Source organism: Alligator mississippiensis, chromosome 1, assembly GCF_030867095.1.
Source record: "Alligator mississippiensis isolate rAllMis1 chromosome 1, rAllMis1, whole genome shotgun sequence".
NCBI lineage: Eukaryota > Metazoa > Chordata > Crocodylia > Alligatoridae > Alligator > Alligator mississippiensis.
In genome coordinates this window covers 5,456,509-5,470,027 of record NC_081824.1, presented here as the reverse complement: position 1 = coordinate 5,470,027, position 13,519 = coordinate 5,456,509, and the positions used below count along the sequence as shown (strand labels likewise).

Genomic DNA, 13,519 nt, shown 5'->3' with positions numbered 1-13,519 from the left:
CTCAGGTCTAAGGGGTTCCATATCTGGTGCAATAGCTTCCATGTTTTATGGCCACAAGTGTCTTTGATCGCTTGAGGCACCTAAAGATACTTTGAGTGGTGGGTCTGCCACGTGGCCAGCGACAGCTTCAGGGCCCACACTTCCCATGCAATGACGCAAACGGGGCCTGAGGATGAAGCAGCACTCTGGCATGTGTAAGACCTGAAAGCGTCACCTCTAGAGCCCGTGACACTGACCATGTGACTTGCACCCTTACACAGCTGAATACCAGAGGCTGCCTGCAGCATGTCACTGGGGTGCACTGGAACAGCCTGCTCTGTCACTGGGCAGCACTTCCAGTGGGAACCCTCTTAATGGGGTTGCCCCCAGTTGCAACTTCAGGGCCCAGTTAGGCATCACCTTGAGGGGCTGGGTGATTCCACGGGGCAGTGGGATGACGTGCACCTGAGGGCAGGCTCTGGAGCAGTGCTACCCCATGGTATCGTGGTCTCAGGACTCTGTGGGGTAGTGGTGTTGGTACCCTGGGCCCGGGTGTAACTGGGGGCAGCCTGGGTGGAGGGCTCTGTGTGGGGCTGCATGAAGGGTGCCCTGCTGTGTTGCAGCACGGACGGCTTGGCAAGGGGCAGTGGCACAACCAGTCTCACTCTGGGGCTTGCCAGATGTGGAGCTTGCTGCAGACAAGCAGGTCCTGGCCTGGGCTCTGCCAGGGCAGGGGTATAACTAACAACTTTTGTGCCTTGAGCAAAACCCTCCTGTGCTTTGTGATGGGGGGGCGGTGCTGAGCATCAGAAAGCAGAGAGAGGGAAGCAGGTGATCAGTCTTACCTTTCCTGGGAAGGCAAAGACCCCAGGTGCTGCTGCAGTTGTCCTGCACGCGGCCCCTCCAGTGGAGCTGAGTTGTGAGCAGGTCGGCAAGGGAAGTGTGGACCCCACCGCTCCTTCCCCTCCCCTGCTTTCAGGCAGCCCTGCTCCAACCCCAATCCTGCCCTTCTGCCTAGTCGTCTCCCCTTCACCCCTACCAGTCTCTGCATTGCGTGCTGCCTGTGGCACACGCTCCACGGGTTGGCTACCCCTGCTCTACAGCAGCAGCGCGCAACCTTTTTAGATTGGGGCACCCCTCATTAGACTCATGGCCACCTTCAGAAAATGCCAGCTCTTAGGTTACACTCATTTTTTGACTATAGAAAAATAATAGAGTGGTTTTTCTATTGCGAGGGTGTAGGTTGTAGCCGTGTTGGTTTTGACGCTGTTATCCTTAGGACAGAGGCAGACAAGGTTCTTTGGGTACATCCGACAGCTTTTATTAGACCAACTCAAATTTGAGTTGGTTTAATAAAAGATATCAGATATACCCAAAGACCCTTTTCTATTGCAAAGAAAAACTACAACAGGGTAGAATGGTTTTAACCTATAGATTTCTATTTGAAATCTCTGGGTTTAGCTTGTGAAACATGTTTGTACACTTAACAGGCACCCCATGGCACCCTTGAAAGGATCTCAAGGCACCCCCGGGTGCTGCGGCACCTTGGTTGAGTATCACTGCTCTACAGACCTCTGCGTGCAGATATAATTTACCTGCTTGGCACACAGATGCTACACTGCTATTTAATACTACAATATTATAGAAATATCTAACTTTGGTACATAGATAATAAAGGATGATTCCCATTCATTATATGTATCTGCCAAAAATGTAAGATCTTAGACTTTTGGATCGCCTGCTTGTGTTCCAGGTTGTCTCAGTGTTTGATTTATTGAGGTCCTGATGATGTGATGTTGATGGGTTTCTCCCATAACCCGTTGCATCTGCTTTTAAATGTTTTTGCCATTTATGAAATTTAGCATAAGACAATTTTCTGCACAGTACTCAGGACGAGACGACACTAAGGGCGTCCTGCTCTCCACGTACCTCTGCAAACTGGAAATGAAGAAAAGCATTGGCAAATGGGTGGCCAGGTATATTAATCATAGCCTCAAAAATGACCTGTTGGGGTAAAATATTAGGATTTCTATGGCATTGCTTTCATGGATCAGTAGGTTTCATAATCCTATTTATGCACTGTTTATTGATGAAGTGTTGCAGTGTAATTTGGTCAGCAGTTGAAAGGGTTTTATCATGTAGTTACCTGGGGTCAGGAGGGTTATTGCAATCACTGGAAATGGTTTTTCCACCCTTGGCTGTGCAGTGGTTTATGGGGACGCTCTATCCTAGGGAAGCTGAAAGTTGACCCCTGATAACTCTTGTCAATCCAAGGAAATCTGGAAAGGTTTCTATGAGGTATACAAATTTTAACTAGGAGCTAGTAAGTGGATTTGATGTCTGGAGAGCCGCATTTGATCTCTTCATACCAATAATGATCCAGAAGTATTACAATTTTAAAAGACATGCTCCTGCTCCTTTTGCCTTTCTTCACCTCGGATTTCACAAACTAAGCTAGTCCTTCCAAGGAGCCACCTGGGTTAGCTGCAAGTACTACTGTGTCAGTAGGAGGCATGAGTCCTCATGAAGTCTCTGCCTTTCCTCCCTTTCCCCACGAGTTCTGCTTCAGCTATGATCACGTATTTGAGCTGAAGCCCCATGGCTTCAAATAGAGAGAGCATCTCATGTTTGGATCCTACAAAGGGTTTCAGTTCATCCCTTTTATTGTCAATCAGATTGAGTTCAGTGATCTTCAAGGCAGACAGACTACAAGACTCCTGCCCCTTTGCTTGAGTTTTGGGAGAGGAAGGAAGCTGGGGAGTGGAAGGGACATAGTCGGAGAACGACATTTTTTGAGGAAAGTTGAGCATTTTGTTCTGATGCTGATTAATAAATGAGAAATAAAAAATGAAGCCAAAATTATGATTGCTTGTAATTAGGAATCCCTGGGCAACTTTTGCAGCAATGGGGGAGGAGTTCACAATTGCGCTATGGCCAGATTACAGCACAGATTAATTGCATTTTGTCTGTGTAGACCCATGAAGTTTAATTTGGCTGTGTTGTATTGATGTGATGATCATTTCCTGCCTTAAACTATTTGCAGGGTTGTTGAGCACTGTTCAAGAGCATCTCTGTTCCACCTCAGAGGCTGTAGCATATCTCTGGTAAATTAAATCATTCCCGTGTATGTATAGCTTAAGTACCTTGGGATCCTTTAGTAATTAAAGGCACTGTATGATTATGGTATTATAAGTTATTATAACTGAAGACTAGGTACTAATGAACAGATATTTCTAATTCTCTGATAGATTCATGCTACAACTCCTCCAGTAATTCTATATTATGAAATTGTAAAGTCTCAAAGACTGGAAAACATGTCTGCATACCTAATTAAGGGCTGTCCTATTTAACCAAAAACATCTGCAGATTTAAAGATAAAACTAAAACTGCATTTCTAGGCCAGCAACTTTTTTTTAAATACATATAAAACCACTGAGTGATTGTTCATCCCCTGTAGAATTGAACAAGCCATTCAGTGCTGCTGTAGGTTTTTAAGTGTTACCATTATTCACCTTTATAAATTATTCTGCTCAAATAGATACGGGATGCTATAACACTGAGATTTCAGGCACTGTTCCTCTCAACAGCAGCACATAAATTTAATTCTCCATTTATTACAGGTAATATCTAAATCGACACCCTTGAGTATGTCAGTGGAATTGAATTGGGTGGCAACTCATTTCTAATGGGCGATAATCTAAACCTTGATTTTGTCTGACTTAATTTTTAATAGAACTAATTCTGCCATTTTACGTAGCCTGCAAAAGGAGACGAATTGCAGCATATATACAGTGACTGAGCTCTCCTGGTGGTGTTGAGCCAACCTGTAGCAGAAACTACCTAAAGGGGAGTTTGAAAGGATGGAGCTGGGTTGTTCTCAGTGGGGGCAGATGGCAGGACAAGGAGCAATGGGCTCAAGCTGCAGCAAGGGAAGTTTAGGTTACATATTAGGAAGAATTGTCTCACTTGGAGGGTGGTGAAGCACTGGAACAGGCTCCCCAGAGAGGTGGTGGACTCTCTGTCCTAGGAGGTTTCTAAGACCCAGGTTGACAAAGCCTTGGCTGGGATGGTGTAGTTGGGGCTGGTCCTGCCTTGAGCAGGGGGTCGGACTAGACATGACCTCCCGAGGTCCCTCCAATCTTGAGATTCGAAGACAGAAGATGGCAGCTGATTCTGCCCGTCTCTGGCAGGGGTGGCCTGTCCCTCTGCACCCTCCGCTTCTTTTTCCAGCCCTGCAATGAGCAGAGTTGCAGCTTTCAAAGAGTGTTAATGTGCAACTTTAATTCTAGTAGGCTGGTCCAGTTGGAATGGAAGTTGCGGCCTGGTGCGGACGCAAGATCAGATTCAAAATGACTTAATTTTTGCCAAGTTGTCGCATCACAGAGTTGGAAAAAATTTTGGGCCCAATGCGGTTCCAAATACTGGTCCAGGATCATTTGACCCCTGTACTGCACATCGAAACAGATGGATGAGTAACTATTACGCAGACTTCACCGCCAAAAAATGGGACTGTTAGCGCTGTGCAAATAAACTGAGAAGTACATTCAAATCCAGTGGCTTTCCATCTCCAACCTCCAGTTTTTCCTCTTTTTGGTTTTCTTTCTTCTCATGCTTTTGGTTTGCACTGATATAGAACAGGTGGCTCTTTTCAATCTAACGTTCATTACATTGGACAATAATTATGGAAATTGCTAAGGGTTTTTTTTAACTAAAAAACTGATTGGAATTGGACAAAAGACTGGAGTCCAGCCTACACGTTGATGGAAATTCAGTAGCTTTCTAGCACCTAAATGACTAACACTGTTCTGATCGGACCTTGATTATTCATGCCAGGGGTGAGTTTATGAGGCTGTGGATGAATGGATCCTATAGATGCCATTAGCCATAATAACAGGGAACTTCTACAACAAAGGCATGTGGTAGTAAAATCAATTACTGTTCCCATAAAATATGTTTAGTGGCTAACTTGTATAACCTTTTACACTGGAAAGTGTATGCTGATGGAATTTATTAAGATTTGCTATTTGTAATTCATAGAACAGCTGCTCAAACAAATAAAGCGTGTCTGTTGGAACCTAGATAAAGCTGCAGGATGTTGAATAGCAGGTCTTTCTGGTCATTTGTGACATTGTTTGCAGTTAGGAAGTGCTATATTACCTCTAATTTCCAGTTCTCCATTTTAACCTCTTTTTCTCAGATGCTTGCAACTGGGAAGGGGCGGGGGAGACTGCAGTCCTTTTAGGCTGAAAAGCCCGATGCTGCCAACCTGAACATGACTTCAAAAAAACCCATTGAAGATGAATCAGGCCAGTCATTTTAGTTAAAATCCCACAGAAATGTCTCCCCTTTCCCTGTTCCCCATACAAACCAATTAAAATTTTGCTCTAGCATCACCCTTCTGTTTTGCTGGGACCCTGTTTGCCTTGTAGTTTTTGTGGAGAGAGAGAAACATCTTCACACATGGAGAAATGGGATCTGTCATCATTGAAGTTGCAGGTGTTTCCATTTGGATGTTCATGTGATACGACGCTGTACATGAACTGATTTTTCAAGACATCGAGTCCAGGCTGCAGTCCTCTTTCATTTAACCTCTAAAATGTATAATTGCTGAGGCACTTCAAAGCAGGTTGGTGCTTTTAGCAGCCTGATCCAGTGCCATTGCAGTCGAGCTAAAGAGGCCCTTTGCCTTGAATGGCCACGGGGTACAGGTCAGTGAAGCTAAATGTTGCCCATCCCTTAAAACTCTCTTAATTGTGATAGGTTGGAGCAGCGTTTCCCAGCCTTTTTCGCCGCAGCATACTGGTTGGGAAGTGCCAGGTTGGAGTATCGTCGCAGCTGTGAAGGACCTGGAAATATAGGAGAAGCCAGGATCCTTCTCTCTTCCTTTGTGAGCAGCCTTGAGCGTTTCAGACTAGATACCTTTTCAGCTCTAGGTCGACAAAGGTGAAGTTTCTACCGCTGCTTGGTTGCAATTCCTTTTCAGCTTCTACATGCTGCATTTTTTTTGCATACAACTTCCCCGGTACGTAGCATGCACCTTGATTTTGAACTGGAGCCTGAAAGAAAAACAAAAATCTTTGCTCAAGGTAGATGAGTGGCAGCAGTGAAGGAGCTGAGCCTGCTTCCAAGCCGGCTGCCAGCCCTGCGTGCTGGTTGGACCCATGGACCGCCCTGGTTCAAGGTCTAGGTAACTGTGCCCAGTCCAGCCCCGTACACTGGCTTTGGAGCCGTGTGCTGGGCTGAACCCAGTTCACAGGGTCTGGTACCTGGAATATGCCGGGTCCAACCATGTGCACCATGTCCCGGGCTGGGCTCTGAGTCCCGGTTGGATTTGGCATGTAGCTCCAGAGTCGGGACGTGATCCCAGGATCGGCAGGCAGCCCTGGAGGCAGCACACGGGATCGGATCGGTTAGAAACTGCAATTTGAGGCAGTTCCCATGAAAAGCAGTGTTTCCTGAAATTTTTTTGGCGGAATCTCCAGGGACAGAGGTGGGACTTGCTGAAAATTAAATGTTGGCTTCTCGGTGGGCGCCAGCAGTTCATACAGCTGTCAGCACAGGGAGGGAGCCACCCCCTCCTCCCTCCACCACTGATTGGCTGAGGGGCCTGCCCTCTCCAATCAGCTGTGAGGGGCGGAGCTGCCTGAAGGGCAGCCTTCTTGGCCAGTCAGCGGCGTGGGGGGGCCTTGGCGTGAAAGAACGTGAAAACGGCAGCGGGCACCACGGTCAGCCCACGAAATCGCCTGCCTGCCTCCTAGTATGTCCCTCGTTTTATGCGAGAAAATATGGTATTTCAGAGGCATGGTAATCGAACATTTCATTTTTGCCTCTTTTTTTTTAAATTTTTTTTTTAAGGGAAAAAAATGGACGTTCACGTCGTCTTTCTCTCCTTTTTCTTTTCCCAGTTGTTTCTTTTTGTTTTTTATTTTAAAAAACCCTGGAAAAGGGCTTGGGAAGGAAGAAGCAGCAAGGGATTTTTTGGTTTTGTTTCTTATTGCAGTGATATAATTTGAAGAAAACGGTTAGCTCCACTTTCTGGCATATATTTAGTAATATATTCAGGAACTGTGTGATGGTTAGTCAGATTTGTAGTATAAAATAAAAAGGCTTTGTGAGTACCAAACTCAAGCTGGATTAAAAACCTTGACTTTTGACCTCACCTTTGAATGTTTGGTTTCTCATCCTTAATGTTGCATTAATGTATTTGCATCGGATTTGCAATTTAAATCACATAGTGCCTAAGAACTCAGTGACTTGCGTGTTCTTTTGAGCTCAACGTAAAGAACGTTATGTGAATATTAATTTTTTTAACCTTTCTGGAGGAAGGTTCGAACCAGCATCAAAAACAAATTGAGTCATTGATTTATTTCTTTGTATTTACTGAATTGCATTGTCAAAGTTTTTTGGTGCATATTAAGGAGGGTAACTTCCTCTTATTTTTGTTTTGCTTGGACATTTTATTAGCGTTTTGTTCAGATTTTAGTAATTTCCAGGCAAAAGTATGGGTTGTCTTTGTTTTCTCTTAATATTTATGCTAACCTTATCTCGAGAGACTTTTCAGAGCACTTTAACCAAGTGCTTCGTTGCTCCTTACTCTTACTCCATCACTCAAAAGCATTTTTTAACTTGTAAAAAGTGTCTCTGACATTGTCAGGCCTCCTGAATGATATCCCTGGCCTTGCTGCTATGTGATACAGGCCCAGGTGATGCACTTATTTTCTTGTCCTTTTTTTGCATAATTGGTCCAGTAATTTTTACCTCTCCAGAATGTGTCAAGACGCTGCTTGTAAAATGCAGATTGCTACCACTGTATGCATGTAGAGCACAACTGTTCATTGTCATGACTTAGCCGACTTGACGTTCTGAGCTCTTAATTTTGACACAACATACTTTAGGAGACATAACTAAACACTTTTTAAACGGAGCCTTTGGATTAAGGTGGTAACTTCTATACTGAGGCTTGACTGAAGACTGTGATACAGAAAAAGCTGCGTCTTAAGCTGTGTATTTGATATGAAGTCTTCTGAACAAAATGGTGGAGGGGGGAAAGCAAAAATTTCAAAGTTCTGTGACTTGTTAAAGGTTATGTTGGTTCAATTTTTTTATTAGCGACTTGGATGAGGGGGTGAAAAGCACCCTGTTCAAATTCGCTGATGACACCAAGATTTGGGGCGAGGTGGGCACGCTAGAAGGGAGGGAGAGGATACAACTGGACCTGAACAGGTGACAGGGGTGGGTGGATGAGAACAGGATGGGATTCAACACTGACAAGTGCAAGGTGCTGCACCTGGGGAGGAAGAAGCAGCAGCAGACCTACAGGCTGGGGAACTCCCTTCTCGAAAGCACAGAGGCAGAAAGATTTTGGAGTCATTACTGATTACAAATTGAACATGGGCCGCCAGTGCGAGGATACGGTCAGCAAGGCTAAACGCACCTTGTCGTGCATCCACAGATGCATCTCGAGCAGGTCCAAGGAGGTGATCCTCCCCTCTATGCGACACTGGTCAGGCCGCAGGTGGAGTACTGCGTGCAGTTCTGGGCACCGCACTTCAGGAGGGATGTGGACAGCATGGAGAGGGTCCAGAGGAGGCCACCCACATGATCGGGGGCAGCAGGGCAGGTCCTACGAGGAGAGGCGACGGGACCTGAACCTGTTCAGCCTCCACAAGAGAAAGCTGAGAGGGGACTTAGTGACCATCTATAAACTTACCAGGGGGGACCAGTGGGGAATGGGCGAGTCCCTGCTCCCCCGAGCACTACTGGAGTAACGAGGAATAACGGCCACAAGTTGACTGAGAGTAGGTTCAGACTAGACATCAGGAGGCGCGACTTCACAGTCAGGGCGGCTAGGACCTGGAACCAGCTTCCAAGGGGAGTGGTGCTGGCTCCTACCTTAGGGGGTTTTAAAAGGAGGCTTGATAACTACCTAGCTGGGGTCAGATGAGCTTAAACTTACTAGGGGTCATATGAGCCCAGTATTCATTTCTGCCCAGGGCAGGGGGTCGAACGTGATCTGCTCAGGTCCCCTCCAACCCTACATCTATGAATCTATGTTTTCAGGACTGAAGGCCTCAGGACTAGATAATGACCAAAGCAACCTATGATGAATTAGAAATGGTTAGCTTATTCAGCTTGATCCTTTGAAAGGGTGTAAAGTCTTGCATTTGAACTGCGGTGATGCTTGGAGACCTAACTGCAGACAAAACAGGAGTGCATGGTTGAAACAGAGGCTTTTAGAAGCAATGTTATTTCCAATTATGGGCTAACAGCTTAGAGGGTAGGTGTGGGCATCTGCTTAGGGGACACAAGTGAAGCAGTAAGGCAGGATGGTCTGGGAAGCTGTGAGAACTGGTACATCACTTTTAGTCTAAACCACACGTAGTAGGCGTATTCGGCAATCGGAAAATTGCCTCTCCTGTGGCGTGCCCATCTCAATTCTGTCAGCGCTGCCATATTAGCAGATCTGAAGCTGACTGGGGCCTGTCAAGTTCAAGGCGGCTATTAGAGGTAAGGCACTCCTGAGTAACAGTCTGACAAGCTCTAATGAGGTGTGAACAGCTGAGAGCGGCTGGTCCCACAAGAAACATCAAGCATGCTTAAATCCCCTTAAGCAGTGCTTTTAGTGTTGAAATCATTAGGATTGGAAAATAGCTAGTGCCGTTCTGCAAGAACGAGATGGCAATCTGCCTTACCCACAGACGCTTCAAATGGCTTAATCTGCAGCAAGAGGAATAGGCTGGTGGTTCAGATGAGAGAAAAGGTTGAATTTTATTCCCACGTCAGCCACGGATGCAGCAGACAAGTGACTTACGACCTGATCCTCAGTTCAGAATTGATGTAAACAGGGATAACACTTTTCCTACCTCACAGCAGTAACGAGAGAGTTGGCCACGAGTCTTTATTTATTTTATCTAGAAGCAATCCTGGGACACAGATTGCTCCCTCCTCTGTGAGTGTCCAAACCAGCAGACGTGGTCCCTCTGACACATTCTCTGGTTTAATTAATCGTGGACGCATATAAACAGAGCTTCAGCCGGTGGGGTGCAGAAAACTCCCACTGAAAATAAAACTATAGCTTGGTGGTTGGGGCACTCTGGTGAGGGATTTGAGATGTAGGTTTGACCCTGCTCAAGCAGGTGGAGGAATTGAACCCAAGTGTCAGAAAGTGTGATTGCTCCCACTGCTAGACTGTCCTCTAAAAGTTGGGCAGTGCCACCCCCTTTTCTTTTAAAGCAAAAAGCAGGCCCTGCTTTTTTTCTCTGCGTTTCTTGTTGGCTAGCTTAGGTGGCTTTCTACTCACTGTGCTGGGTTTTTTTAATCCCATTCGGACACCTCCTAATTCTCTCCATGCAATGAATGAGGAGCCTCAGCACCTAACTGGGGGTTCTGGCTTCTGTTTCACACGTGTAAGCCCTTTGGAAGATTTGGTGTGACCAAGGCCATGCCAGTAGATCCATGGACATAGTGGATAATTAATCCCAAACTCCTCAGTTTAGATTGAGACGAGCAATCTTAATGGTGGTCCCTGGTATTTTGTATTTGCAGAAGAGCAGTATTCTGTAACCGTTGTGTATGAGGTACCCAGTGGCTTCAGGGAACACAGACTTGAGAATTTTCCCCTTGAAGCCCCGGGCTGGGATTAAGGCATAATTGAGTACGTCGGTAGGGAGTGCGGTTTGTTGGCAGGGCACAGGCATGAGTTGTGCTTGTACAGTGAATCAGCTTCTTTCATATCTGTTCAAATGGTAAGTCCCAGATGCTTTGATTAATCTCTAAATACCGTCCACCAAGATTGAAGTTCAGCACGCTCCTTATTACTGTTCTCCTTCCAAATTACAGATAAAAATGCGTGTTCTGCATCTGTTGGCTTCAGGCTGAAATGAAATGACAGTGCACTTCCTTGCCTTGTGTGGCGTTACCATTGTAGGTTCTTCTTTAGCAGCATATCCCTTAATCTAGAGTATTACATTTTTATTTGTGAAAGAACGGTTATAGGCTGGACGTGTTGGAAGCAGCGCAAGTCATGCTGTTGATATTGCTTGTTGCACTTAACTTGGGCTCGTATTTGTGCCTTACAAGAAATCCTTCCCTCTAATGTCATCTGATGCAGTTTTTTTAAGGGATGACTTCTTGGCTCGGATATCCTCGGGAAGCCGGTCCTTTGTTTCTTATTTACACGTGTGTGCTTTGTTGACAGGAGTTTTTTGAGAACCCGGCTTTTCGCCCAGACGGTCTGAAACTCTACCCGACTCTGGTGATCCGTGGGACTGGCCTGTACGAGCTCTGGAAGTCGGGAAGATATAAGAGTTACCCTCCAAGCACCCTAGTGGATTTGGTGGCTAGGATCCTGGCTCTTGTGCCACCGTGGACACGAGTGTACCGGGTTCAGAGGTAATGGCTCTCAGTCACAGCTGTATACAGATTGTCCTAGGTTGTAGTAAAAACCTTAACCACAGCAGTTATCTTGTTCTTAATCTTTATTGTACTAACACCTTTTTTTTTAAACTGTCTCCAGTCCTTGCAACTGTTTGAGCTGACCTGCCTCTCATTCACTTATGTCCTGCCAATTTTCTGGAACCGTCAAATCAGACATCCGTCCAGGAATAGTGATTGAGCTAACGGACAGTCTCAGTTTGGCCAAATACAAAGCTCATAGATTACAGGATCTGTGAAACATTGGATATTTTCAGCTGTAGAATCCCTCTTCAGGATGTCTCACAGGGGTTAGCAAATCCATGCTGATGTGGCTCTCTTCATTCATTCATTTCAGACCCAAGATCCTCTTACGCCCAATTTAATGGGCACTGTGTCTTCTGCCTCCCTATCTTCTCTGTGGAGTCTTTTTCGAGGATCCTCTCTCTTCCCTTTCTTTTGAATCGGTGTGATGCTAGCATAGGGACTGTTGTACAGAAAGCATGGAAGCAGCAGCAGCATATGACGACACCAGCCTGCTCATTTGATACAAACAGAATCTCTCCAAAAAGCAGGCTGAAATGAGCAGACACTATATGATAAATCATATCTATCTCCCTCAGTAATGCATTTTATGTGCTACCACATTGGAAATATTAGTGAAGATGGGAATTAGTAGAAGAATTAGAAGGGACTAGGCATAAGGTAGGTGACATCAGCATTTGAAAGGGAAGCTTCAGGCTTCATGGGCACTAGTGCCATTTTCCAGGGCTCACCCTTGGGACTGGATTTTTATTGATACATTTGGCAGAAAAAGGAATGCATCAATTAAATTTGCCATTGACATTAAGTTCAGAGTCATCATCCATTCAGAGGAGAACCAGGATCTTATGCAGGAACAATGCAACTAAAATAATAATCTGGTATGTAGTAAACCTTTTGCTTGAGGCTGTTAATGCTCTTTGGACAAATGACAGTAAACTTCTTACAAATGGATAAACTGGGAAATGGAGAAGTAAAATGACCTAGATGCAATTAGGGGTGCACCAATAAAGATTTTCTCGGCCGATACCAACAGCTGATGATTAACCAACCATATTGGCCAAAGCCAGTCTGATAACTACTATTAGTTATAGTGCAAGGTGTTTTAAACTACTGATATTAAAAAAAACCCACCTTTTTTTTGTTTGTTTTGCATTTATAAACACACACACACATATACCTCCTGCCTGACGAGGAAGGATTATTCCCACTCGTATCACCCCCTTGCCCACGGCTCCTACCTGCAGCCCCACGGAGCCTGTGCTGCCATCCTGGGCGGATGGGGCAGACCTTTTTGCAGACGGTGGCGCCAGGCACGTTTGGAGCCCCAGAGCACGCTGCTGCCTCATTGCAGTGCTGATGGGCCGCACGCAGCCAAGCTCCTGTAGCCAGCACGGAGAAGCTGCTCTTGCAAAGGTGCCCAGTGCCTGGTGGAACAGAATATCCCTCACGCAGCACCTTATCCTGCCCACGTGCAGCCCAACATCTCCAGGGCAGCCCCAGCACTCAGGCCCCTGCTTTGCACGTGGTAGTACCATGGCAGCAGCAGCAAGAGCCAGTAAAGGGTCTCTGTTGCTGAACATGGTAACCTGTGACCACTATCTGGTGCCCCCTTCCCCTCCCGTTGCTTACCAGATCCTGCAGTCAGTCGAGGGCTCAGGCCAGCAGCAGGGTACGGGGATCGGACTACGTTTGCCGGGGTGCTTCAGGCACACTACAACGACCAAACAAAGCTAATAGCCAATGACATTTTATCGGTGCCAACCGATATATCGGTGCATCTCTAGTTACAATCACACAGCAAGTCAGTGATAGTAGAGAGTAAAACCTATAGACGTTTTATGTATGTAAGCACCGCAGCGCCAGGCGCTTTGCAGCACCAGGTACTTTTCAACACTTGCAGTTGTATAAGTGGCGAAATGCGTGTCAGCACTGAGAAAATGGCAGGGGCACGCTTTTGAACTAAAACACATAGAAGATGCTTTAGTTCAGAAGCGCATTGCTGCCATTTTCTGCACGCCGATGCACACTTGGCCACTTATACAACTGCACACGATGCAGCGCAGTGTACGCCAGCTCGTGTGCG

The 13,519-nt window shown here is 45.9% G+C and overlaps 1 protein-coding gene across 2 annotated transcripts in view; it reads left to right on the top strand.

Annotated features, from left to right (window-relative positions):
- The window catches only part of ELP3 (elongator acetyltransferase complex subunit 3), a 119,891-nt gene that overhangs the window by 66,248 nt on the left and 40,124 nt on the right, over positions 1 to 13,519 (top strand). For both annotated transcript variants that reach the window (XM_006260260.4, XM_059728379.1), the window contains exon 10: positions 11,177 to 11,370. In XM_006260260.4, coding sequence (XP_006260322.1) covers positions 11,177 to 11,370 — 194 coding nt within the window. The remainder of the gene's footprint in view (positions 1 to 11,176; positions 11,371 to 13,519) is intronic.